The sequence below is a fragment of the Helicoverpa zea genome, chromosome 15 (assembly GCF_022581195.2).
Source record: "Helicoverpa zea isolate HzStark_Cry1AcR chromosome 15, ilHelZeax1.1, whole genome shotgun sequence".
In the NCBI taxonomy this organism is placed as follows: domain Eukaryota; kingdom Metazoa; phylum Arthropoda; class Insecta; order Lepidoptera; family Noctuidae; genus Helicoverpa; species Helicoverpa zea.
Genome location: NC_061466.1, coordinates 9,248,245 through 9,275,785, shown reverse-complemented (window position 1 = coordinate 9,275,785; position 27,541 = coordinate 9,248,245). Strand labels below are relative to the sequence as shown.

The following is a 27,541-nucleotide window of genomic DNA, read 5'->3' as shown; positions in this document are numbered from 1 at the left end:
TCACTTCAAACCATTCATTTATTTCATAAAATGCACTAAAAATACTAACACTCAGATCTAACCCTATTTTACCGCTGCGGGTCCAACCGACCCCGATAGGGAGACGCGGCTAATAAGTGAAACAGAGATTTATGAGTGCACAGATATGCAAATAGAAATTTGCGGTCCCCCGCCGATAAAAAGACGCCAAGCCCCGGGGGCTATGTTTGTCCAAATGTCGGGGGATGACGGCCTTCTAATTATTTTGGATCATATATCTATGAAGCATTCTTTACTTTGGCCATTTTGAATAATCGTCGAAAAGAAAAATAAGTACCTACTTTTGTTAATTAATTTAACACACAATGGAAAATAACGCAGCAAAGTCCCCATCAATGGAACAATAAACAAAATTTCTAAACAGCCGCTCTGTCGACTATCTCCGCCCATAACTTGACTCATAGATTATTTACTATTTAGTCTTAGCACTAAACTTTACTACGAAGGTGTTAACTTGAAGCTATCAGCCCACCATATCAGCAATCCTTGTATTTAATGGTTTTTATCAAAGTCGGCCCTATCTCTTCTGTGGGGTTATCGTGTATTTCACGAAACTTGTTAAGCCTAGATTCAGTTATCTCGTCCAACGCTCTTACTTTGTAAGGGAATTGCTAATTATTCGCACGGGCGAAGGTGACGGCACGACTAACAAGATTATGTTATTTCGTTCGTTCCCGTTAATCTTGTTCCGTTTTGAAGTACAGTTTTAGTGTTAGATTAGATGTTTCTGTGTTTGGGGAAGTGGCCCTTGACTTTGTTTTGAGATAACGCGTTTTTGGGGGCTTTGGGATGAATTATTAGTACTTTGAGCAGACATACTTATCAAAAAAGATAAAATTGCAGTGAATGTTTATTTAAAGAATTTTTACTTTTGTCTAAAAACAGCAACCATATTCTCTGCTAAACAAAAAAAAAATGGGACCATTAAACGCATATTGACAGCAAACATTTAAAAAAAAACTCGACATAAAAAAGCAAATACCCAACTACTGAATCTACTGATGCAACAAAAACAAGCTGAGCAATTTTAGTAAATCAAAGCGGATTCCGGCAAAGCAAACACCAAGTGCGGTAGACCATACGATGGATGTCCCCAGCTTGTTTGCTCATTAGAAGCAGGCAAGGGCGCATCGCTATCAGCCTGTCACTAGGCACTGTCACCTCTGTGGATGTATGAATACTTGACTGATATGTAGAAGTTTACCAAGCGTTTTAGGGTTGAATATTTAGGTTTTGGTCCGTTTGGTGTTTTTTTTTTGGTCTTTTAATAGAGATAGGTGAAATTTTTCGTTTTTTTTTTTTTTGTGTTTTATTAAGAAAATAAAGCTACATATTTGATTATCAAATGATGATAATGATGATTATTCCAAACCTTTTTCGGCCACGGCTGCTGCTTCAACTCCGCAGTGATACCTAATTGTCGCAAAATGATTGTGTAATTAATGAGCAAATAGTGAAAATACTCGTAAGGCCTAGACTCATCCTCGGACTAAAAATAAAAATAAGAAAACAATACTCTTCTTGGTAGCCGGGTAAAAAAACTCGCTACTACCGGATTTAAATTCTTCAAACCTTTAAAACGCGATGCAAATTCTTTACCAACCCGTTCTAAAACTCTAGCAACAAATAAATCCGGGGTTCACCCTTGGCGACAGATTGTTAATACTGACCGTCGAACTAACGAGTTGTGACCGCATGAATATGCAGCGCTTGATACAAGGACGAATTAATTAAATTTGTCCACACCTAGTGGGTGAAAAACTGATTTTTTGGATACAAAATTTGTGAAATAAAGGACGATTTTTCTGGATTAATTTTAGGTACTTTTAATGGTCCTTAAAGTTTGTGCTCCCTTATTGCCCAAACGTATGGTGAAGGTACGAGAATACACTTGAAGCAGGTATGACTCAAGTGGCGTCTTGAGCTTCAGATGTTTAGACTACTAAGTAGTCAAAAAGTAACTTAGTTTAGAAAGTCTCTAAAGTAACGATAATTTCCATCTTGGTATCTCAGCAATCATTAAACTCATTAAAGTTACTAAGATTTCTTAATGCGCACAAATGATGGCGCCTTATCGATATAATATTGCCATAACGAATAGATAAAAGGCCTTGTTTATAATCTTAGCTCTTAAGGGTTACGACTTTTATATCGCCTATTTCATTAACTCTCTTCAAAAAACTTTTAATAACTCTCCAAGTTTCGATGTTAAAACGTGTCACAATAATAAACAGTGGCAAACGTAGGCGGTGCTCTTTGTCCGAACAAAAACATAATAAAGCATGCGCCCGCGCAATTCCAGTGGCGGCGCCGCCAGCGACATCTGTCGGTACCCGCAATTATGGCGGATTTATAAGTTAATCGTGCGTTTGACGCGTGAGATTAATACCTTGTGAAAATAATCACACGGTTTTTTGTCTGCACTGTAATCAACAGTAAATGGGAAGCTGTAATTTTGATTTTTTTTTGGTCCTTTGACGCGTGCCTTACAGGCTGCAGTGTAGGGTTGCTTGATCACTGGTTTCGAGGTTTTTTGTTGTGGTTATAAGTTACAGTTCCCCTATAAAAGTCGAACTTTAATTTCATACTTTGCAATGTACAATTTCGTGCTTAATAACGGTTATCAGGAATGGTGGTTTTATGAAGTTTTTGATCAATGATTAGTGGTCAGAGAATAAGGGTGTCAACTCGACGTGTCGCGGCTCAAGTGACGTGTGTGCAGATATGATTATGTTCGCCCGAGGGGCGGAGGGTAAAAAACTGCATACTGCATGCGGGCGTCGTGGATAAATCTGATGTAATCTTGTGCGAATATTTGACTACCATTTTACCGAATTGTACTTTTTCCGAAGACATTTTTTTTACACATAGTACGTAGGTACTTAAATTTTATTTTATTTATTAAATTAGCAATAAATTGTGACTGATACAAATAAACTGCAAAGTACATCAAGATACATAATTTTGGATTTATACCGTGAAATAAAGCCCAAATACTAACGTTCTACTAATATATATTTTTTTAATTATGAAGCCACAGAATCCATTTTAACGTAACCCATCATTAGATTCATCCCGATTTAAAAACCCACATGTCAACCGGATTGAGGCAAAAGTCGCGGTTGATACGAGATTGTGGCGAGTCGCGGTCCTTTCGACCGGGAGGGTCGCACCCCGCGTGTTAGGGTTACAAGTTTTGTGGCTTGTCACACTTTAGGCTCGGGTTATCCTATTGACGAATCACGTTTACTGCTGTCGCGTTTTAGGGTTAACAATGACTTTGGGAAATGGAAAAAAGTGACGTGTTTTTCGCAACTTTTTTTTTAGCTTAATGGATATTTAACAAATGTATTTAAATAGGTATATTTATAAAAGAGCAGTAAACTGTTAAATACTATAATATCGATACTCGTATTTACAAAAACGGATGATATTGCAATACAAATAAACTGTAGATACCAATGAATCAACATCAACAGGCCACAAACGAAAACTTCACACAAAACCAACAAACTCCCGTTGTACCAAAAAAAAATGCCCAAAAAGCTCATTAAAAGCATCATGAGTGTAATATCGAGTCGTGATTTCCTTTCGCCAAAGTTCTTCTTTTGTCCTGTTTAATTGTGGCTACACTCAACGAATTAACCAAATGAGGCCGATACACTGCCTCTTCAGTACAATCGGATGGACCCTTGCTTAGCAGAAATGGGGAATATTTTCCCGTATTTGGGAAGCTTGAATTGTTCTAGGGAGTGCTATTTGGTTTTATGTCGCCTTTATGTTTCATTAGCTCTTTTATTACGTAGATGTTTATGGATTATGATTGGGTGCAGTTTTAATTGAAGATCATTATATTTTTTATTTATATAAAATTATAATAGAGATATGAAATATGATATTAATGATAAGACACTTAAGTTAGAAATTATAAAAAAATCACGTTTAAAAAAACAAGCAATTCCCATTTTATTTCCAAAAATGAAACATGATCCCTTATGAGAGACACTAAATCACTAAAAACCCATAATTAGCACTAAAAACTAAACCGATGCCCACACAGGTTTATCCTTAACCCATCTCGGTAGAACTGTACAATTAAACAAAAGGACTTTCGTGATCTCAGCACTCGCACGAAGCCGCCATTAGCGGGTGCGCCGTGGGCGTAATTAAAAGAGTTACAATACTGTACTGGCGAATTAAAAACAATTAACTGGGACCCGAATTGAGCACAATGGTCGTCCTGTGCACGACTTACACGGGATATTCGCCGTGCGGCCAGCGAACACGGGCCGGACCGTGTTTCCAGTGAAATGCGACCCGTGCGATGCGGAAGACGCGGTCCTTTCGCGAAATTAATTTCGTAATTAGTTGACGTGGGCAGCGGTAGGGTTGATTTTTGTTGGCGTGATTTTCGATTGCTGATTTATTAGTAACCTTATTACTGTAGCTAATAAATTAACACTATATCATGTAACTTTTTGTGTGTTAGTTATGGTTTTTCAAATCTATTCGGTGTATCGCCTACCAAAATCAATCATGTGACTTGAATAAAAACCCGACTGTGCTAATCGAGCCGTCAAATTGGGTTTTCAACGTTTTAAGCTTATTCTGCGAAAGTGCTGAATCGCACTGACGCCCCACACCACGGGGCGAGGGTGTGACGTCACGACTTTTTCTCTTTTTTCACGGTCCTGCAATTCTATTACCGCCTCTTAATCTATAAGCCCGCATTGAAATGACGTCATTAAATTCAGTCACGCTTGACATTTTTATTAATTTTCAAAATTCGAACTGTGATACGGTTGAAAATGTTTTTTTATTTAATTAAGTGGCAACTCTAATGAGGGTTGCCAGTGTCGTGTTTCTTGTATAGAATTTGTTTGAGGGAGCCTGAGGGCAAGTCTTATTGTTATTACCCTCGTTTTTAAATTATCGGTTATCAGTGCTGTATCGTTTTACAGCTGGTGAAGTATGTTCTTTATTGTGGTTCATGGGGCTTTAAAAAAATATTTAACAACAAAAAACTCAGTCGCGTGCTATATTCAACCATTACTAAGTACCTTATCTGATCGTATGAGACTTACACTGAATAAATCTTATTATCTAAATTTTTATTTTCCCATTCACACTGCCACTGAAATCACCAACCTACCTAACTAAGCAAAAATCTCTTCTAAGCTAGACAGACGTTCGAAATACGAACAAAACGAGCTGAATAGTCTGGCGAAAAAATCGTGCTCTACATACATGGTTGTAGTACGACAATGCGACTTTTTTGTCGGTCCGTCCATGGCTTTTGAACTGGAATTTTTTCACTCCATTCGGTCGAGCCAGAGAGCTTTATTTCACCCCGTCAGCAGTTAGGGCTGATGGCTGATCGTGGTTGTGCTGTTTTTTTTTTTTCATTTTCTTTGTAGGTAAGATATGGTATCGGTGCTAATTTTTGGATCATCCGATTTCAATTTAGGAATTTAGGGATTGGAGAAGCTATAGATATTGTGTTAAAGTTACATTTTTTTTTAACAGATTAACAAATCGAAGTTTTGACGTATTATTCACTAAACAAAATGAAATGTGTAGATTCCTGGATAGGTACCTACGTTTTTCCTTGTTATAAGTATAACCATGATTAATATTAGAGTAAGGAATCCTTAAAATTCCTACGCGTTCTAGCCGCTCAATCTCTACAGAAAATCAGATCATTCAATAGAACATTTAAAAAAAAAACCTAAATAAATTCATTTTTCTATAAATATATTTATTTTTTTTCAGACAACCCTAACCGTACATTAGTTTCCAACTCGGACGGTAGCCGTCCTCCCGTTCCGTGTAGGTACAGTCGTGTCCAGCTAAACACTAAGTGTTGCCAGTGTCACAAATGAAACTGTACGCGCCTGTACTCTATAGTCTTTAAATATTTACTTTTATTTATTTTCATTTATTTCTATGAAATGAAAGCGTTACCTGCCTTAGATATTAATGCGGCCTACTATGTACGCAATTTCTGTCTCTTTTAAGGTTACCAGCAACTTGAGGAAAACCAATTGATTAATTATAAAACACTATTCACGCACGTAACTCAATCAACTCAAGTTACAATACAATAAAAATAGACAATTCACTTGTTAATACCACAAAAAACACAATAGATTACGCCTAATGAGCAATAATCGTGTTTAATCTCTAAATTGAGCAACAATTATGTTGTTACCCAATAAACGGTGATATAATCTACAATCTTAAACAATACCATAACATTTTTGTTGGTGAATTAAAAGCTTAGTGCCGTAATACAGCTCAAAAGTATCGATAAAGATCTTATCGCACGTGTTATACGTTTTAGACAATACATCGACATGAGGACTTTCGATCCGCACGAAGTGACTTTGTCAAGAGGTATCGTCGGTGTCAAGTGCGCACTGATCTGCGTCGATCGCCACTACAAAGCTTGTAGTACGTGATTAAACCGCGAATGTCAAAGTGCAAAGATCGGGCCTTTGTTGCGCTCCCATCAGTCAATGCTTCCCGTACTGATGTGTTCATTCATCAAAAAATCGCTCGCGGCAAGTAATATGTGTTTTATAGGGGGTTAATGGAAACTTATGGATACTTAGAGGGGTAAGATTTATGTTTTAATACCAAGGAGGTTGTAATAGTCTCTTAGTTTGCCCCACCCTCGTGAATAACGTTGCATGCAAATGTAAGTTTATGTTTAGAAAATGTTACACTAGGAATTATTGTTAGATGTAAGTAATAAAACTAGAATCAGAATCTAGTCATAGAATTTAGTACCTGGACCATTATCCACAATTTCTGGTATGTTTCAAAATTGAGCACAATTTTCGCGCACAAAAGCCACGCCTGTCTGTTAACGAGTAATTCCAAACAGTTATCCATTACAAGCTAATAAATTCTGGCTTTTAATGCTTTTATTCCCATTCGCACCACATATCATAATCGGTGGCTCGCCCCCGAACACGAGTGTGTGTCAATCTTTCGTTTTTCCGCCACAAGCGCGCGGTCAGACCTCTTTGTTATTCAAATTAAACACGCCCAGATGGACAGACGCGCACGGGGGAATAATTAACTTATGTATTTTAAAAATACCTTTTTCACAGCATAAATGGAAACATTTTACCGTGAACCGCAATGTGAAACCGCCTGAACGTATTCAAGTGGCTTTATTAATGTTTTCAGTATTTATTACCGCTTCAATAATTCATATTGGACATCAAAGTCTTTATCCCGTGTGCTACGAATCAGCGGCATAAAACAAGTTTCCTACGTCGTGTGATTTAAGCTTACTTTAAATTTAATCTCACTAGTAAAGCTAGGATCCAGCCTAACAGGTGATTTACTCCATCGTTAGTGAAGGCTAATTCTTCCGCGTTCTCGCGTATCTGCGTTGTTTCTATCTCGCTCTGGCGATGCGGGGCAGGTTTACGACGTCATTAATGTTATCACAACGATGCGATGGGACGCCGCGCCGCACGTTGCTACAAACTCACGGCGTACGGAACTTGCGTTAGTGGCTGTCCGACTATGAAATAATGTTATGATGCTTATTTTAAACTTATTGTAGGTACATTACTGTTTTTTCTTTGTAAAATGCAAGAAAAATGATACTATTCCTAATCTGTGTGGAATTCGCTATGGAATTTGAAGCGAAACCTAATCCAAGTTTAGCTTATTGGTCCAAGATACGCAAAGGTTTGTGACACAGCTTGTTGAAAGTTTATGTGAAAACGATAGCCCGGTTTATAGCCTTAGTAGTGTTGTTTCATTATTACGCTATTTGTATTCGTTCCGTATCATTAAAGATAAAAGTTATACGTTTTAATATAACGAACTGCGGAATTAAATAGAAATATGTGATTTAGTGAACATTATCAAATTGATTGGAGCTATTTGAATGTATATGAAGTGTTTACAACTTCCTTTCGTGTTGTAAGAAAAGGTTTTATTGACTATCGTAAAACCGTAAGTGGGTTATCCTAAATACCACAATTATCACTATGGTGGCCATAAACTTTCTATTGAGTAGCGATGTCGCAAAATAATAGTTACGATGCCAAATTATTTTTTATTAGTTTTAACATTCCTGAATATTCTATTTCGAAATAAAACCTATTTCGTAATTTAAAAAATGCGGCTAACTAAGAATCGTGTTAATTATGACATAAATAAAAACCAAATAATATTCTAAACCGTTAATTTTTGACAATCATTTATCTAATAAAATATAGCTTCTGCAATAACTGATAAATTAAAAACTTAATACCAAAAGCCCAATCATCATAAAAATCGAATAGATCAGATCCAATCAACGAATACTGATTAACCTTTCATCTGTTTATAAAACAACATAATTAATTATTCAAAATAAAATGGCGCTAATTAATACACGATCAATAAATACCGATGTTTATTTATTGCATTTTCACTCGAGTTCGGCGTAAGCGCAGCTGAAAGTTTGACTAATTGCTTAGACAGTTTGAAAGAATGTGTATGGTCTGACCGTTTGTTGGTGCAGTTATCCATTGTATCCATAGATTTAAGATAGGTTCGCACCCTTATGTTTCTATCAGAAAAAAATGCTATTTTCCCTTGAAAACTGGCAGCTATCAACTGCACCAAACAGTCGTCGGTATAGGAATGTTTTCATAAATGTGATTTCTTTTTGGTGCCATAGACAAATATGACAGCTACATGTCTGTCTTTCCCTGATTCTTTCACTTACGTAAAACTAATTCCTTTTATCATAAGTAGGTCTTCTTTGAATTGCTTTCCTGAACTTAAGTTTTAATCCTGTTGTTTCGCAGTCATAAATCTGTAACTTTTTCTATCTAACTTCGCACTTACGCGCCAATTTCAATGTTCTAAACCCATCAGTTGTAAGGCAGCATACCCACTGACCGCATTCCGTCTCGCGGTGTCACCGTCCATTATACGGGACGAAGTCGGGACCTCGGTATCAGTGACGTGACACCGGGCCGACTCTCTGACCCACTTGGGGAACTTATTGTTCTTTTGTCAGTCAAATGATTGTTCAGGAGGATGGGCTTTGTTGGAAGTCACATATGACCTGACGGGGCACTTCTTGCCCTTTCAGATAATAGTTAAGGGTTTGAAGGAAATGTGTTGAATTTAGGATTTGCTTGAATTGCACTGTAAACAAAAAATGTGTTGTCAAATTAGCTTTGAGGCAGTTGAGAGTTATGCTCGCTGTTTTAAGAATTTCCAAAATGTACCGTAAATAAAAAGACAAATGCTTAATGCCATACTTCACCTCGTCATTGTAAGTCGTTACGCAGCGAAGTAAGAACTTGATTTTTTCTCCAAAATTATCAAACACCGTTACAATATGACTCTATTAAAAAGATAGTTCTACGATAACTGCGACGCATTCTCTGCATTTACATCTTAAAATTATGTAGGTATGTCATTCAAGATGCCGTTACAATATCATTATGTTTAAAGAATTCACATAAAGACGAAAAATTTTCTGCCGCAATTCTTGTAATTTCTTCATCGTTTTTTCTTGATTGTGTAGGCTAGGTACCGTACGGTACGGTAGCGAGTATTTTTGTGACGTCGTAAAGTTGGTGCGTCGGCTCGGTAGCGCCACCCGCGGCGTACTTTATGCCGCGCGATCGTGCGATATCGCGCCAATGTTATGTGCACGCACCTTTATGGTATTATGTTACGTGCCTTAGAAGTTATACGCGATTTACCTTAACTTATTCTTAATCCGTATTAGGTAAATCTAATTTGTAGATTTAATTTACTGTATGGATTTATTCTCGTTTATGACGTAGCTGGATAAAATATATTCCTAAAATGGTAAGCGATCGCTGACCATGGACAATAAATGCCTTATTAGTATTATTTATGGAACGCTCAAGTGTCTACTCGAAAGAGGTTCTAGCGATTAAACGGTTTTTGTCTGCTTAAGACTTATCAATTTTAATTTGATGACTTTTTTTATTGTGAATTAATCCAGCTCTTAGTCTCATTAAAAAGAAATGTGAAGTGTATTTGATTTGATTTTATAATATGATTTAGGGATACTGATAACTTTGATTGGAATTATCTCGGCTTAGCGGATTATTTATTTCGGTGTGTTGGTTTTAAAAATGATTTAAATTAATAAATTTTACTTAAAACTACTACTTAGTAGTAATTTTGCTTAACTTATAAAAAAAACTTTAAGTGAAGAATAAACCAAATCAGAATGTGCAGCCGATATTATTTGAGGCGTTAATACTGCCAAACTATAAACTACAAATTATTACTTTTTGTCGAATTAACAATGTAAATGGCAACATCGAAAGCACGTGGCAACATTACGAGATTGTCAGACAACACCCCCACAGCGAACCGTTGTTACGAATACCATTGTAATATCAACAAAACCTATTTACAAATACTCCGCTAACGCCCACTCAAAAGGTGTTTATTTAAAATTTTATTTCACAATGCTAAAATGTCATATTTTTTTCTCTTTTCGCGCCATTTGATGCTGTTTGTCACTTTCAAATTTGAAATGGCGTTCTTTAAAAAAATGCAGAATAAATACCAACCTTCCTGCTTTCAATTAAGAACGATAATGTTCGATTTTTAATTTTCAAAACAGTATGAATAACTTTGCGCGATAAGGCTGGCCGTCTCTTTTTTTTAATTCGGACACGTGTCTATGGTACCTATGGACGTCCAATTTGTGTCTATTGATCTATTGTTAGGTATCTTTGGAATCCAATACCTTTCAATGTTATTATCTGTCATAAAAGTTCTATGTTTTTTTTTTCTATCAGACATTATTCATTGAATCATTTTGCCGATGTGTAAGCGCGAAATTCTTGATGTAGCAAATGAAAAATATTACTAAGCTTTAATGGCATTTTAGAATCGCTTACGGCTTTTGTGATTTGAATTTGACTACCGTAAAAATTACATGTTACTAGTCAAGCAATCAGCTTCTAATATTGGAAGAAAATTCTTCATACTTGCCTAAAGCTTACGTCAGTCTCAAAAGTAACACAAATATAAAAAGTAAATGATGATCAATAAGGTAAACCACAGAGATGCCTAATAATAATACATACATGCCTATAGGTGCAAAATAATTCTGTAATCTTCTACAGAGGCAAACAAGTAAACAACCTAAAACCTAAATTTACAGCACATTATAAGCGTAAATAAACATCTTGTATCAGATAAGACGAGGGTGTTATTCTCAGATCTCAATCTTGGTGACAAACACCTCTACCCTATTGTGGTAGCTAAATTTGCTTCGCTATTTCCGATCTACTTACGAGATTATTTTATTATTGTAAAACCGTTCGAGATTTTATCGCATGGAGCGTGCCCTAAAATGTCTTAAATGGGTTATGTATGTTACGTTGCCACAACTTCGATTTTAAGCTAGATCATCGACCGTTTTTTTTTTTTTTTTGTTTATGGCTGTTACTCTATGGCTGGAGGCAGTTAGAATCTAGGCGATTGATAAAAAGTATTAATTAGTTGTCTTGGGTGATGTCTCCAAAAGCTAAAATTGCGTTCCTAAATTACTAAGTTTTCTAAGTAGATTAGAAAATAAAGAATACAAAATCAAAAGACGAAGAGATGGACGATCCAATATCCGATTTCAAGAATACACAATCGATAAGCAACATAATCCTACATTATAATAACATTCGACAACAAAGCACTATTATCTTCTTTGCGATTGTTCAGAAAATTATAGTATCTGTGTCGGCTTCGGCTATTGTCGGCAATCTTCGGAAGTGCTCGGTCGCTGTACAAACATCTGCCTATGGCTTGCCGTAACGCCTCCTTGCCTCAAAAGATTTCTAAAGACTGTTTGGTCTTTCATTTTGTGGTCCTTTTAACATTATTGTATGTAAGGATCAAACGCGGATTTTCGTTATAAAGTTATTAAACTTTTGCTGATTCTAAAACGGATTATTGCGTGTTTTTATTAACACAGATTAGATGGTTTCAAAGTAAATACAAAATATTTGAAATTCTCAATTTGAGCATCACGTAATGGCCATATTTGATTACGCAGCACATGTTCGATTAACCACGGCCAATACGAGAGCAATTTAACGGCCAATTACAATCACTATAAACTTCCAAACGATAAAAAATACTCCAATCACTAAGAAAATAAAGCAAAAAGAGAACACAACACACAAATTAAATACAATCAACGAGCCGATGAAAGTTAAAAGCCATTCATATAAAAAGCGTGTCACTATAAACACCCGCATAACCCGTAAATCGACTAATGAACGACGATTATTTTATTTTCATAAACGATACACGGCATCGATGCGGGCCTTCGATTTAATTCTCGATTATCACCCTTTAGTCGAGTGTTTAATGAGACTCAATGAGATTCGTCACACTGAAATCTGGAGCGCAATTGGTTCGTGGAATAATGATTTATTTATTTTCTAACTGGTCACTTGGAGACACTATACAATTAAAATACTTTGAAATAAGTAGGACTGACTTATGAGCAAGTTTGAAACGTTCGTGTTTAAGTTTAGTGGACAGAACTACAAATTCTGCTTCATTAATATCAATGACCGTTTCATTATCTTCATCATCTACCCTAGGAACTTCTCGTACACTTAATTAATTGTACAATTCAAATTATATCAGGTCATTAACATATACATTTGTAATCCTCTAGTTTCATTCGTCAGTCTCACTTGTCAACTCTATTTTTTTACCAAGCTTTTTTAGCAAATATTTCGTACTTCGTCTTTGTCAACTCCAATATTGAGAACATTTAAAGCTACACATACGTTACACTTTTCAAATCCCTGAATCTTTAGTTAGAATGTGCCTTTGCTTTATTAATTTGCCCATCTTTATCAAATCCAACATTGTTGCTAGCATCATCCAACCCCATTACTTTCAGTTCATCCATATCTATGCACAATACTTCATACTACATATCAATAAGTTCTCAATATCAGGCCCTCGACTCAGCGGCGCCAGCAGGCAAACTTATAAGTTTATAAGCATTCATTGGTCATGATAGAACATTGATTCACTGGGTCAAATCTGTTGACATCACCATCAATACTGTTTAAGAGTTGCTTCGAATCATGCTCGTGTAGGGTTTATTAGTGTGCGTTTTATATGCCTATCTACTGGGTTTTTTGAAGTTGGTCTTGTTTGATTTTGGGGAATTTGTTGAGGAAAATACCCGTTAAATTCACCGCGTCACAGGTTAGGTGTACCTATTGAAAAATGGAGCAAGGATTTGACACGTAGTAAGCACACCTACATAGAAGGAATACCTACAGCATACTTGGTGTATTAATGTAAATCGCTACCTATGTCGAAACGTGTAACAACAAAGACGAAAACAATCTTAATCAACAAACTGCAATCAACAATTACACAACTAACGAATGACGTCATTCATTCAGAACCTACTTAAAAATTTAACACGACACTCCTTCATCCATTCAATTAAGTTCAGTCGTTCATTCCGACCAATATTTACTGCATCTACGGCGGGGTCGTTTCAATTAAAATATATTACATTGTTACGATGTCCGACGGGCGTAGGGTTAATTGCTATTGCACCGTCTTTGCCTGATCTTTGGTCTTTTGGATCATTGTCGTACACCTTTCGATTTGATAGCGCAGGGTTGAGATTGTCTGCCCTTGACTCTGAGGAAATAGATTTTCCGTGGTTCACTCCTACATTACTTTATCGATTTTCCACTTTTCTGATTTGGGTTTTTCGTTCTATCTCTGTTACTACTAAGAATAAGTACAATGTCGTGAAAAAGTATTCATTATTTCCAAAGAACACTGAATTTGCGAGTTTTCTCTAGGATTTTAAAACTGGCTTAAAAGCAAGCATAAAACCGTCAGTAGATAGGTCTATTAGAAGCTATTAAACACCACTTAGTATAGCAACCACCTGCTCCTTCTTCTAGTCTTGACCTCTTTCGTGTGACTTTCAATCGTGACATCCAACTGTTCTAGCTAGTAAAACGATGCTTGTTATTCTATGACTATTATTTTTCTTCTTTACAAGCGGAGGGCAGTCTGGTCTATCGATCTTTTTGGTTCCCAAAAGATCAAGTTTACCAAAAGTAATAAATTGAATCGTTAAAGTTCTTTAAATCATCTATGTAAAGTCTCACTTATCTGGATTTTCTTGTTTCGCAAGGAAATGCAAATTACACAACTTATTATCAAGCTTACAAACAAACGCCTCACAACATCCTTCAATATTGTAAAAAAAGCCACATTCAATTTTCAACTTTCAGACAGCAGCTCAAAGCTCGAAATTCAGATCACCGATTTATTTCTTCCTTTTCTTAAGGTGTTATCATTCAAAAGTGGACTTATAAGCCCAAAAGATAAGGTAGCATTTCTTTCTTGAGCACCAAGTGTATCAATTATCAAGCAGCTGTCACCATTTAGTGGCATCGCTGGAACAATTAGGACAAGTGACCACAATTACGGTCCCAGGATTGCGTCATCGTGTCCCAAGAGGCTGCAAAGCGTAGACACACGAATTAGAATTAATAGTTGCCGTTTATTGAATGAAAATGTAGGTTGTTCGAGCTTGGGGCCTCTTATGACGTCATTGCAATTGATAAGATACAGGAGCGTCTTTTGTTTTATTGAGGTTACATCCACGTAAAGAGGTACTGTTGGTTAAGTTCTTAGTTATTAACGTTGTAGAAAACTATTTTATGTATTATTTTTAATAGCATTCAGTCTTGATGTTTAACAAAAGAATGCCAGTGCAGTAGTTGCAAGAACGACAAGATTTTTGAGAACTTAAAAATATTCAATAACTTCAGTTATACTCATACCAAATGATGATCAAGCAATCCTAACACAAAAATGAAGCCAATAACGGAAACACACTAGAGGTTGATCTCTAGATCTACAAATAAATCAGGGCGCACTACTATTTGCACCCCCTAAGATCTACAGACCCGTCATAAACCTGAATTAACGAACACATAATTGTCTTACCCACTGTGAACATTCTCATCGCACAACTGGGTTAATTTATAATTACCCGTGATGGTTACTTGTCAGTTTTAATGTTAGTTGAACATACAACTTGTTTCATTAGTTGTGTGTTGCTTGTAATCAAGCGTTTTTATAACCTTGCTGCTATCTTGTGTTCGTATGTACATCTTTGTGCACACTTCAACTTGTATTATTGTCAAAATTACTCTTTTGAAATCATCAAACTTAAATTCTTTTTTAATTTCATCTTTCGCTATCAGTGCCTTATCTACTTGATTAATTTTACCATCTATTATGTTATCTTTACCAAGGATAATTTCTCTATTTTTTAATATACCTACGTTTGCTCGACAGTATTCTTACGTAGCAACGTAAAACCATTTGGTCTGCATCGTCATATCACTTCTAATACAATACGCAACATTGCGTTTACGACAAATGCCCATCGTCCGACGTAAGCCAGCAGTCTATTTCTCCACAAGTTCCATCATCATCATCACTAATCAGCTCTGACATTCATAACACTTAGAAACCAGTGAGGCAGACATCTGGTCGAGACCATAACGAGGCTTGTTTACCCAGCCATATCTATACTATATAACAATAAAAAATATTAATGTACAGCGCAAATGTACCGGGGTCTTAATCGCATTACAGACCCTTCGTCTCTGCAACCGTTCACGGGTTATTATGCTTATTCGTTTTTATTTGAGGGTTAGGATTAATCTTGTCTTTGTTTTCTGTTACTTTCTTCAAGACTTGGCAGAAAAAAAGGGTTGGATTATAACTATAAATCTTTGGTCTACTGCACAAATGCATCATGCTTATTACGCTAAAAGGACAATCCCTTTTGAAAACACCATCATTCACAACTTCGTCCGGTTCACGATCGTTTGGTATTCTTTTATAATATTCACAGAAAATACGCTAATAAAGCTTTGACAAACTCGAAATTGCATTGATAAACAAACATTTCCTCACTTCACCATTTAAGTTGACTATAAATCACAATACACTATCTGTTTATTCTATCTTAGGCAATCTTCACATAGAATCGACCGCGGTTAGAAACCGCGTTAACTCGTCGCGAAATATCTTTCATAAAATGTCTGATCAAACAGTCGTTTAGAAAAGGCTGTTTCCTGCGGTTTTCCCCATGTAGAAACAACTTCCCGTACCCGGATAAAGTATAGCTATGATACTCAAAAAAAGTGAAGCTCTCCAACAGTGAAAGAATTTTTGAAATCGGTTCAATAGTTTTGGAACGATACAAATAAAAAAATCTTTATATGTAATTATTAATACAGATAAACAGCGTTTTCATATATTACTTCATACCATATCTATTATACAATTTTATGTCTTTATATTCCATAGATCTTTCGAATTGTTAGTTAAGAAATAATAACTTTAACGCCTTAGCTCAATAGTTAACACATGGGTGCTAATAGCTCAAACACAAAGCTTTGCAGTAACATTATGACAGCGGCAGTTAATGTTAACTTATAAACTCCTAACAGTTAATTAGAATTCTTTAGTTGCTCTTACAACACATTAAATAATGATGAAGACATTTCGTTCAGGTTATTGTGTAAAATAAATAATTCTAACATTGACTTAGCAAATACGTTGTGCTTGTCAAAGCAGCAAGAAGAAAAAGTCTAGGAAAAATATGTAGGTAATTCAATTTTTCCAAAGGCGTACATTCTCAGTCAGTTTTCTCCCTTAAACGTTTTTATTGACAATCATAATATTCTAACGAAAATAAGCAAGTTTAATGTAGCAAACATTTTTTTATTACATTAAACCTTTCTTTGATGGCAATATTAGTCTGAGGACAGGTATCTTCGCGTTAGGGGGGAATAAAATAGATTTATGTCGCATTAAAAACAATAATAAGAGATTACGGCGACAATTTGGGGAAAAAAGGTAATATAAGCGAGGAGAATAGTAATTTAACACAAAAATTGTTTATGAAAAAATCGTATAAAATGTCTTTGTTTCAGAAACCGAAGTAAACTAAGATTTTCAACACAGTCTAACCTAAAATTTTCTTCTTTCCAGATGCGTGTGGTCTATCAGACGTGCCCCACATAGAGAGTCTACAAGAGAAGTCCCAGTGCGCCCTCGAAGAGTACTGCCGGAGTCAATACCCCAACCAGCCCACGCGCTTCGGCAAGTTGCTCCTCAGACTACCCTCCCTAAGGACAGTCAGCTCACAAGTCATAGAACAGCTGTTCTTCGTGCGGCTAGTCGGCAAGACTCCCATCGAGACCCTCATCAGGGACATGCTGCTCTCCGGGAGCTCGTTCTCTTGGCCGTACATGGCGACCATGTGACATACGATGTGGAGGCAGCTGGCAGCGGCATGATCCACGCCCTACGGCTTCCCGCCGTACCTGCCAAGCCAGCGGTTCGACCCCTTCCAAAGGTACCAGCGCGAAGCCCAACCTGAGGACGCCGTCACCTCCTCGAGCGAATTCCACGAGAACACAGAGGCGAGCGAAGAGTACTTCGGGTCACGAACCAGCAGGGAAAGCGAGAGAGCCGATCCCACTTTCGATCCCATTTCAGCCTTCTACGCTCCGAAGTCGACCGAGGAGTTCGAAGCTTCGGAGACACAGAAGAATGCGCAAAAGTCCCTCATGATAGACAATCTGTTGAACATACGACAGGAGTGTAGTATACCAGATATGAAGTAAACTTGTTCAGTGGGGTCCCTAGTGAATTAGTTCAAGTTTTTTTGTTCCTCTGTAAAAATAGTTTACTATTTAATATTGTAAATAAAAAATGTTTTTATTATTGTAAATTGATAGTTAAGAGTTTTCTACGATGATGGATGGATTTTATATTTTTTTTTTTTTCTTATTCTTCTTTTTGTAGAAATTGTATGAAAAGCAATTTGGATTGATAATGCAATAATTATGTACATCGGTCGTGCAATGTTGGTGTGTAGTTATATGTATAGAGATAGACAAAGTTTTTCGAAGAATAAGAAAACTTTTTATACGGCTAAGTAGGTACGGAGAGTCCCAATGTCTTTAAACTGGGATTGGGAACTGGGGTCATATCAAGTGCTAGAAGAAAAGTGTTCAATAATGTTAACATTTTAATATCGGATAGTTTTACCTCGTAATCTTTTGAGACTTGTACATAAACTTCTCGATTTTGTTTTTGCTGAAAATATAGTAAACATATTATTTTCTCTTCGGTTAACATTCCCAGTTTATGGCCATTGAGGCAATGTAGCCTGAAATATGATTGGACGAGGTTCTTTCTTTTTTATTTTCGACTGGTGCTGTAATAACTCAAATATTTACGTACTTATACGTAATACTCTTATTTACTAATTCCGAAAAGCATTTATAGGTATGTATCGTTCCTTTTAAAAAACAAGTTTTACAAGAAAACAATATTCTTTTTAATAAAAAATATTAAACACATCTGAGTAAAATTTGTTTGTTCTTTTACTTATGTGTGTCTATATGTATAAACAATAGTGAGAAATACAAATTATGTAAGAATAGTAACTATACAGAAATGTTTTATTTATAATTATAATATTAATCTTTAGCGCAACGATTTTTTATTCAAATATTTTATGTTTTTTTTTTCATAATAATCATAATTCATTTTAGATATTTTTATTTCAAATTGTGGAATTATCATGGTAAATCGAATAAGTTAATACAAAATAGTTGCTTGTAATATAATTTAAAATGAATTTCGTTCATTCACGGATTTCCAGGTAAAAAATTGACTTTGTTTCAAAAGGAATTTCAAACAATAATTAGTAAAAACAACAATAAGTTTCTGTAAGTTTATTTTATTTCTATTTTATTATTACATTACAAGCAACTAACACATCGAGCAATTGTTTTAGTTTACAACAAAATAAAGTAAAAGTGTAAAACATTTAGTAAAAGAGAAGCAATGTATTTATTCGCAATAAACTGTACAGTGAACGGTTGTAAAATAATGTCAGTGTGTGTACGAGATTGTATGGAGTTGTATAAAAAACATTAAATAATTAATGAGGAATAAAAGACGTCTCTCTGGATTTTGATTTGTTTTGTTTTATTATCTTCGACTACAAAAACAAACTGTTATGTATACCATTATATTTCTGTGCCATCTTCATACGTTGCTGCAACAGATTCTTGTATCTATCATGGAACTAAACACATTAAAAAAAAAAACATCATCTCTAACTTCTTCTAATTAGAAAACCATAACACATTAACCTTACCCGACATAACATTAAAATGATCTATCGAAAAACACTATCTACAAAATTACACACATTGTAGACACCCCGTTACCCCAACGAAATCAAAAGTCAAAATCAAATCGCGGTACACGGAAGCGGCCATTTACACTAATCACCCAATTATAAACATTGGAGTCTATCCGGTAGTGTCACTACTAGGTGACAACAGAAAACCAACTTAGAACAAAATATAATAAGTACAAAGCTTACTCCCGCGGTTTTTGCCATGTCGATAAAGTAACGATAAGAAGGTAAAAGAGGGCTTAAGCTGCTATAACAAATTACATCCAAATCGGTTGAAAATCATAAGTATATTTGACATGACAATAGTCGCCATCACGTAAATGCTTGTGATCATGCAATTGATCACCACGACATAGGTACTACAGATACTACTACGCCTTATTACAATAACACCTCATTACATTACAATAACGGACAATTGCAACTACATAAATGAGAACTTTCAGTTATAGCCCTCACGTTCCCGCAATAGCAAGACCTAAGAACTGGGTGAATACTTACAACTACTACCTACCTTATACCTAGTTCATGACAGAATTATATAAACGCGCTGAAATTAAAAATTAACCTACAAAATCACGAACAAGAAATGAATCTCCAACACAAATGCTATTAGAGCAAATACACAACACGAAACAAGGTGTTAAAACATCTGAACGAACCTTCTGATATCTCCCTGTCCTGACTATCGGCGTGTGAAACTATAGGTGCGCGTGAGACTCCCGCGCAGGTGGACGCGCACGCGATCCGCTCCTGTTTACGTGGGAATATAACACATGTCCAGCAATTAGTGCCGTGTATAGTAAGTAATTAATCTGTGAAGTCGACGCGTTGAAGTGAGTCGTCATTTGTGATATAGTTGTTTAAGATGCGACTTGAATAAGTTAAGAATTCCTTGGAAATAAAATAAGTTTTCACCTCTTTTATTTCGGTACAATGTTATCTGGTTTTTATACATGGTGGACATCTTGCCTAAGAATAAGTACCGAAACTTATGGAAACACATTGTGCGTACATCAAAGAAATGAAATTCTGTAGCTGAGTATGTGTTTTATGAAAACTACAGCTTTAAGTTAACAGTTGATAGGTTAGTTAATCTTCGCACATATCATGGCTTATCGCGTATAACAAAGAACCTTCAGAGTTCACTAAGTTGCGAACTCCATAGTTACTTACAGGGCCCGAAGGAAGGAAGTTGAAAATGGTTTAAGAATGGTTTATGTAAACGGTGATAATAAAAAATTAAAAGTATCACGCAATATAACCGCAACAATTAATTTCCAATTTCAAAACTAACAAATTCCCATGAACAACAAAATCACAACTGGCCCGCGGAAGTCAATAAGCACGTCATTTTACCAACCCTTCATACACCTGCACTATGGTAGTCACCCGGGAATACTGGGTAATCACAGCACAGGAACTCCCACGGTATTACATATAGCTAGCTAATGATAGCTGTTTAGAAGTATGTAATTAATTTTGGACACGTTTTTGAAACAAAGTCCTTTGTCAGACTGTTTGCTCATGATTAGCTCAACGATAATATAAGGGATTGTCATATGGTTTTCATCAATGTATAGCAATTCAAGTGGAGGAGGATGGCTTTAGTTTAGGTAAGTGGGTACGTAATTAATTTATAACCATGTGCAGCCGGAGTGGTTTGCAAGAATTTATATCACAACTTGGCTAGCCTTTTGCCAACAATTTTGGAATCAGCAATTCAGCATTCATTATAACCGGGCGCAGCTGAGTACACGACTAACACGACGGTTAAGCGACTGTCTTTCTATCCACGTCATCCTAGTCAATCAAGCAACCCTTAACGCCTTATAAGAAGTGATGGTCAGAAGGAAAGTACAATTTTACGTGCATTTCGAAGTCTGTACATTATAGGTACACTCAATCCTTATAAGAAGTGATGGTCAGAAGGCAAGCACCATTTTAACGAGCCTTTCAAAATCTGTAGGTACATAATAGACTCAATTGACTGCCCATTTCCCTGTAATTTAAATAATTTCTGACACATTACGACAAGATCACGTGACCAAATGTTTTAACTCTAGAAGTGTGACATAACTCATTGAAGGCGCGAGTTGGAGCGTTTCAATTTCAAAAACATGCTTTTTGTATTTGTAAAACATGTTAGTTTATAACGTTAATGTTTATTGGAAGTTAGTATAACGTGTTAGGGATATAATGTACGCTGCAGGAGTCGTGTTAGAAGTGTTGAAGTTATGAGCTTGTAGCGTGATAATTTGTTTATCGTTTAGTTAAACAGTCGCTTTATTTTATGATGGCTATTTGTTAATGAACTTGTTTATGAGGTTGCTTGGTTGTTTGGTTAATTGGTTTTACATGAGCAGCTTTTGTTCACTGGCCTTTTCATGTTAATTTTGAATTCAATCGAATATGTACATATTTTTGGGATACCTGTACCAAGTACGAATTTTGGTACATTTTTTTTTATTTAATTAATAAAGCACAATTATGTGAGTTCTGGTTTTTAGTAACATGAACTAGCAAGTAGACATATCTTGAATGTAAAAAAATTATAACTACTTGAAAGTAAAAAATATTAACATTCGCATTTAGGTTCTTTCGCTTCCTACCACAACCCGCATAAATCCAACATTCAATATCGAAAATAACCCTTTACTTCAAAATCCACAATCACGCAGCGTGACAAATCAACATGACATCTGACACAGCGTGACACTGACATGACAGCAAAAAGTTCGTCACAAAAAAGTATGGAAGTCATGACAAAAGAGTATCGTTTGACACAGGTGCATCGGTAAGAGGTCACTGTGTCACCAACTGTTGGTCACGACATTGGTCAACGGTTATGTCATGAGTTATTTGTTAATTTTAGTTTTGGAAATTGAAAGTGTGATTTTTTTATGGTGGAGAATTTTTTTGTGTAACAAGGTCAAATTATTATAATTATTAATTAAGTACTTGATGTTCTTACGGGATCATAAAGTTTCAATATATCGAAGTTATCCATAAAGTTTAATACGACTCTGCCTACAAAACATGGCTAACCAATAACAATCTAAAATTATGAAGTTTCCAACAGGAAAATCACGCAAAACTGATTGTGGTTTTGTACTCAAAAACACCTATGATATTCTATCAATCGCTCGCTCGCTCTTTACTAAAAACACGCTTAGCTATACCAAAGACAATTAAAACAAGATCTCTTTACCACATCAGAAAGGACTTGCCTCCATTTTCAAAACAACGTCAAATTTGAATTTCGAATCAATGGCAACAACAACCATTTACCTCTTTACATAACCCACATTATCCTCATTGCGTCCTCTTCCACAGCTTGCAATATTTCAATGAATTTCAGGCAGTTTCAGGGCGGGGGGCGTGTCAGAGGTCGCCCAATAAGGTCGGAGGTCACGACCCTCCGAGAGGTTACGACCCGCGAGTACGCGCATACTCCTTGGTTGAAAACGATTGATTCGTGCCTGAGTGACGCCCCTGAACTATAGGTCGTTATGTTGGTAAAGTGCTAAATGCTGGTAGGTTGGTAGGTATGGCTTCGTTAAGATGGTAATGTAAGCATTCTTTGGGGATGGTAAGTAAAAATATAGAAAGAGTAACGGCTGTTTTTTCCAACTAATCCTACGTCCTGCTACTAATAATATAAACGCGAAAGTTTACACGAATATACGTAAACGTGTTGAATGTTTCCTCCTCTTCCACGCAAAAACTACCAGACTGAATGTCAGACTTACGTATGTATTAGGTTTGTAGGCTTTTTTCCCGAGAGATAATTAGTCCTAAAATTCGGTAGCATGCTATTACGTGTACTTTACTACATTTACTATTACCTACCAACTATTTCACTTCACAACCATACATCGGCCAAATTCGCATTATACAGCAACCTCCTCACTTACTGAAGAAAACAATACAAAACTTAACGGTAACCAACAGACAAACATTGAGGAAATCAAAAATATTGTTTTCTCCATCCATTGTGAGGTGTGGAGATAGGAACGATAAGACGGACAGACAGACAGATATCTGGTAAACGTGGTGCTTGTACACCTAGATGATTGGGAGTAAGAGCGCCGTGGAGTCGTGGGTTTGGCTTTGATGTAGTTTTTTTTTTTTTAATAATTATTTTCACATATAAAATACTACTATATATTTACACTTTCGTATTTATTATATTCAGATGATAACGTAATATTAGAAAAATACCTTAAGGAAATCTAATTCGTCGTATATACCGACTATTTAATGTCAGTGTGAGTTGGGAAATGTTTTAGTTAGCCGTAGTCCTTATTAATAATCGAAATCATCCAGAACCCATTAATGATTGGAAATTCACTTATTGCCACCGATCACTCTATTTCACAATTTGAGCAGCTAGTGTAAAATATTCGAGATAAAAAAAAATAACATGTAGGTAAACCTGTATTCTGAAATCCAAATGTGCATGTAGTTTTTTTCTTTATAACTCGAATTGAAACTAAAATTCAAACATAAATTTTTCCCAATTAAAGTTAACAACCCAAAAAAATTACCCACATCGACTCTATGCATTTCTCACTCCCTATCCCGCACCTAATCGTGCGGGTGGTCGAGCTTGATTGTGATTGACAACGGCACGTCACAGCATCACATTCACTCCAACACTAGCCTACAACATCGCCAAACACAGTATACATTACCGTTCCAACAAAGGCTCAAGTCAACTAAGATTTGGTGGAACCAGCTTTGGATGTCGACGTAAAAAATTTGGTACGGAAATAAATGGTTGTAGGCTTTCAAATGTGCCTTTTGAATGTTGGTTTCTCGAAGGTGTCGGTGCCCGTAATGCATGAGCCTGACAGCAGTGAGACTAAAGGGTTTCCTAGTTTATGCCGCACTTTCAATATGTGTGTGTTTGTGTATCAGTTTGTTATTTGAGTTACAGTTTTTATATTATCGGATGTTGGGAGAAAAATAATGTGCAGTAACAGCCAGTTATTCTGCTCAATGTTATTCTGTGAAGCTCAAAAGCACTGACAACATATATTCCGATCCTCTGAGCCTTTTTCCCAAGTATGTTGGGGTCGGCTTCCTGACTGACAACAGATATTGTAAGGCTGTAATTAAAATATAAGTCATTAGTACAATGCTCAATAAACAAAATTATGTATGTTTTTCAGATGAACGCGAAAAAAATAGGATTTGATATGGTATCCATGGTTTTTCCTTAGATACTAATACCCTACAATTTAAAGTTATCAACCGAATATGGAATGCTACACTACAATATTCGATATTGCTCTATGATCTTACAAACACAAGTAATCATTTGTTTAACACAATGATAAAGTGGTATTCGAATTTGCCTTATATGGAGCAGAAATGCATTAGGCCCTGAGGGCTGGTCAATGCTGCTTATTTCTCGCTCGTATAAAGAAGTAGCTATATTTAAAAAACCGGCCAAGTGCGAGTCAGACTCGCGCACGAAGGGTTCCGTACCATTATTTAGAAAATGAGCAAAATAGTTTTTTGTATGGGAGCCCCCCAAAATATTTATTTAATTCTAGTTTTCAGTATTTTTTGTTATAGCGGCAACAAAAATACACCATCTGTGAAAATTTCAGCTCTCTTACTATCACGGTTCATGAGATACAGCCTGGTGACAGACGGACGGACGGACGGAAAGAGGAGCGAAAACAGTTTTCAGAAAACAATAGGGTCCCGTTTTACCCTTTGGGTACGGAACCCTAAAAAGTACCTAAATGTACTATTTCAGGTTATACCAGACTCTAGGCTCCAGTCTAAACTATATTTAGTTCTGTAGGTTAGGGGTGAAAACACGACAGACAGTCAATACGTTAGGAGGACAGGAATACGTTCACATTATTTAAGTACCTATCATATAAGTAAAGATTTATAGACTGTTTAATAATACTCCTCACAGCTAACAACCAAAAGAAACCACATCCCTAAAAAACGTCCCAAAAGCCGACAATAAACACTTAGAAAAAACAATAAAACAGTTAATCCGAAGCACTATCGGCGGTGACAATTTATAGAGCGCCCGCCCTACGCCGCCCTACGTCGACCGCCCGCCCTGGACGCTTACTGCTCACGACCCTAATGAAATTGACGACGTGTGCTGTGCGTGAGGTAAGGAGTTTCAGATAAGTCTTAAGATAGAGCTTTAGAGACACATTTTTTCTAGGACTGACCACACAAAAATACTTTTTTAATTAAGTTAAATTAAAAAGTACAATTATAAATTCTTCCGTTAGGAGGGTTATTTTTTATATACTTACTATATATTTTTATATACTTAAATTCTACCCTTTAAGACATAATTATCATTTTGAAGGATTTGGCATGAACTGATTGGCCTGGTACACTCTGTTTACTTAAATTAAGTAAAATAATTATTTCATCAGTAGGTAAATCATCTTTTACCGAAAAATTTAAAACACCACACGAATATAATGATGAGCTAATAAAATACATAATAAACATACCTATTTCATTTTCAAAAAATAACTTTAACTCCCAGTCTTCAAGATCCATCCCACATCTCCGCTCTCATGTACAACGAGCAACATTTACAAGAATTGGCGCGGACGTGCAAAAACAAATGTCTCGTCCCCTGTCCGCTTATCCGCACTTCTAGCGGACATCCGTGACGTCATCCACTTAACGCTAAAATATATCCGCACTTTTTAGGGCCGTAATAAGGAAAACCTGTTGGCTTTCTCGCGTTACCACTTACTTTAATGTGTGCTGGGGAGTAGTTTATCGATAGTTTTTTTTGTAGTTTGGTCTATTGATTTTTTAGCTTGGCTAATAGTGAGATAACTGAGATAGTGAGATGTTAGATTTTGAATGGGGTATTTAATAGTCCGATAATTATATTTAAAGTTAAGTGTACTTTATATCATTTTTTATTATTTCAAAAACTGAAAAGCTGTTTGTGCTTATATACGAACTTCGTTCATTATAAATCACCCCGAAGGTCAAAGCGAGAGAAAAATACCTTTGGGACGATTAGTTGAAAGAGCAAATATGTAATCTGGAAACATGAAAACATCGATATGTTTGAAAGAAAATGCAACATCACTAGGCTTCTCAATATAACTATAGTTCGGCCGTTCAGAGAATGCGTTCCTGACACCTGTCAGTTAGTTATTTGACCAAGTTATTTGACACTCAGTTTGGACCAAAATTATAACATTCATTGATTATTGATATAATAATGTTGTTTTAAATTTATTTCATCAATTGTTAAAACGGTAAACAATCAGCAAAAAATTTTTATCGTAACTGCAACGCCATTACAAAGTTACGTCGTCAGTTCAATCGCGATGTGTCAGGAACGCATTCTCTGAACGGCCGAACTATAACACACAACACTTACCAATTTTATCATTTCATCTCACGTCATTGCACACCTTAATAAACAGAAAATCGGAACGTAAAAAAAAAACAAAAAACAATCAGAGACAACCACTCAAAGACATCTGGCGCGAAAAGAAAATTTTACCTTTTCACAAACCTTTTTACGTAAAATTCCAAATTCTGCTGTGAATTGTTCAATTTACATAGTCATAAATAAATATATTTGATTCCTGACATTGCATTGTCTTTTGCCGTGGGGTGGGCGGCACCCCAGGGGTATTTTTTACCCCGAAGATAAGACTTGTCAAGACTGACAGATGTCGCGATGTGCGGTGGGTAAGACAAGATTGTCAGATGTAGAAAATACCGTGACTTTTCATTCAGCGATAAAAAAGTTGTTGAGTTGATTGTTTTAATTCTTTTGAGATATAAGTTTTGCTACTGCCACTTTGTATTTTTTTTGTTGAAGTGACATTTCAGTGCTCCAAGATAGAAGAACTCAGTGCCTTAGTTTGTATGTAGAGCTACTTGCTCTATGACTGAAGGGCAAAACAATAAGGAATGTAATATGTGTACGCGTAATTTTTTGCTAAGATATTGATGTTTTCCATTAAAACAGTTTTATGTCATGAACAACATACCTTCATAAATGGTTGTTATATCTTTATTCTCTCAGTTAGACGTAGATTGTAACTAGATACTATTTAAGTGCCGCCTAAGCACATCGGGGGTGTAACTCAATGGTAGAGTGTCCGCTTCGCATGCTGAAAGTCCTGGGTTCAAATCCCAGCACCTCCA

At 36.1% G+C, this 27,541-nt stretch overlaps 1 protein-coding gene and 1 non-coding gene across 2 annotated transcripts in view; both read left to right on the top strand.

Annotated features, from left to right (window-relative positions):
• Window positions 1-19,132, top strand: part of LOC124637013 (steroid receptor seven-up, isoforms B/C) — an 88,689-nt gene extending 69,557 nt beyond the window's left edge. Inside the window, exon 5 of the mRNA XM_047173323.1 lies at window positions 17,131-19,132. Coding sequence (XP_047029279.1) covers window positions 17,131-17,405 — 275 coding nt within the window. The 3' untranslated portion in view covers window positions 17,406-19,132. The remainder of the gene's footprint in view (window positions 1-17,130) is intronic.
• An 8,337-nt stretch (window positions 19,133-27,469) lies between these two features.
• On the top strand, window positions 27,470-27,541 carry Trnaa-cgc. The gene has a single exon. It is a non-coding gene; the product is annotated as a tRNA-Ala (tRNA).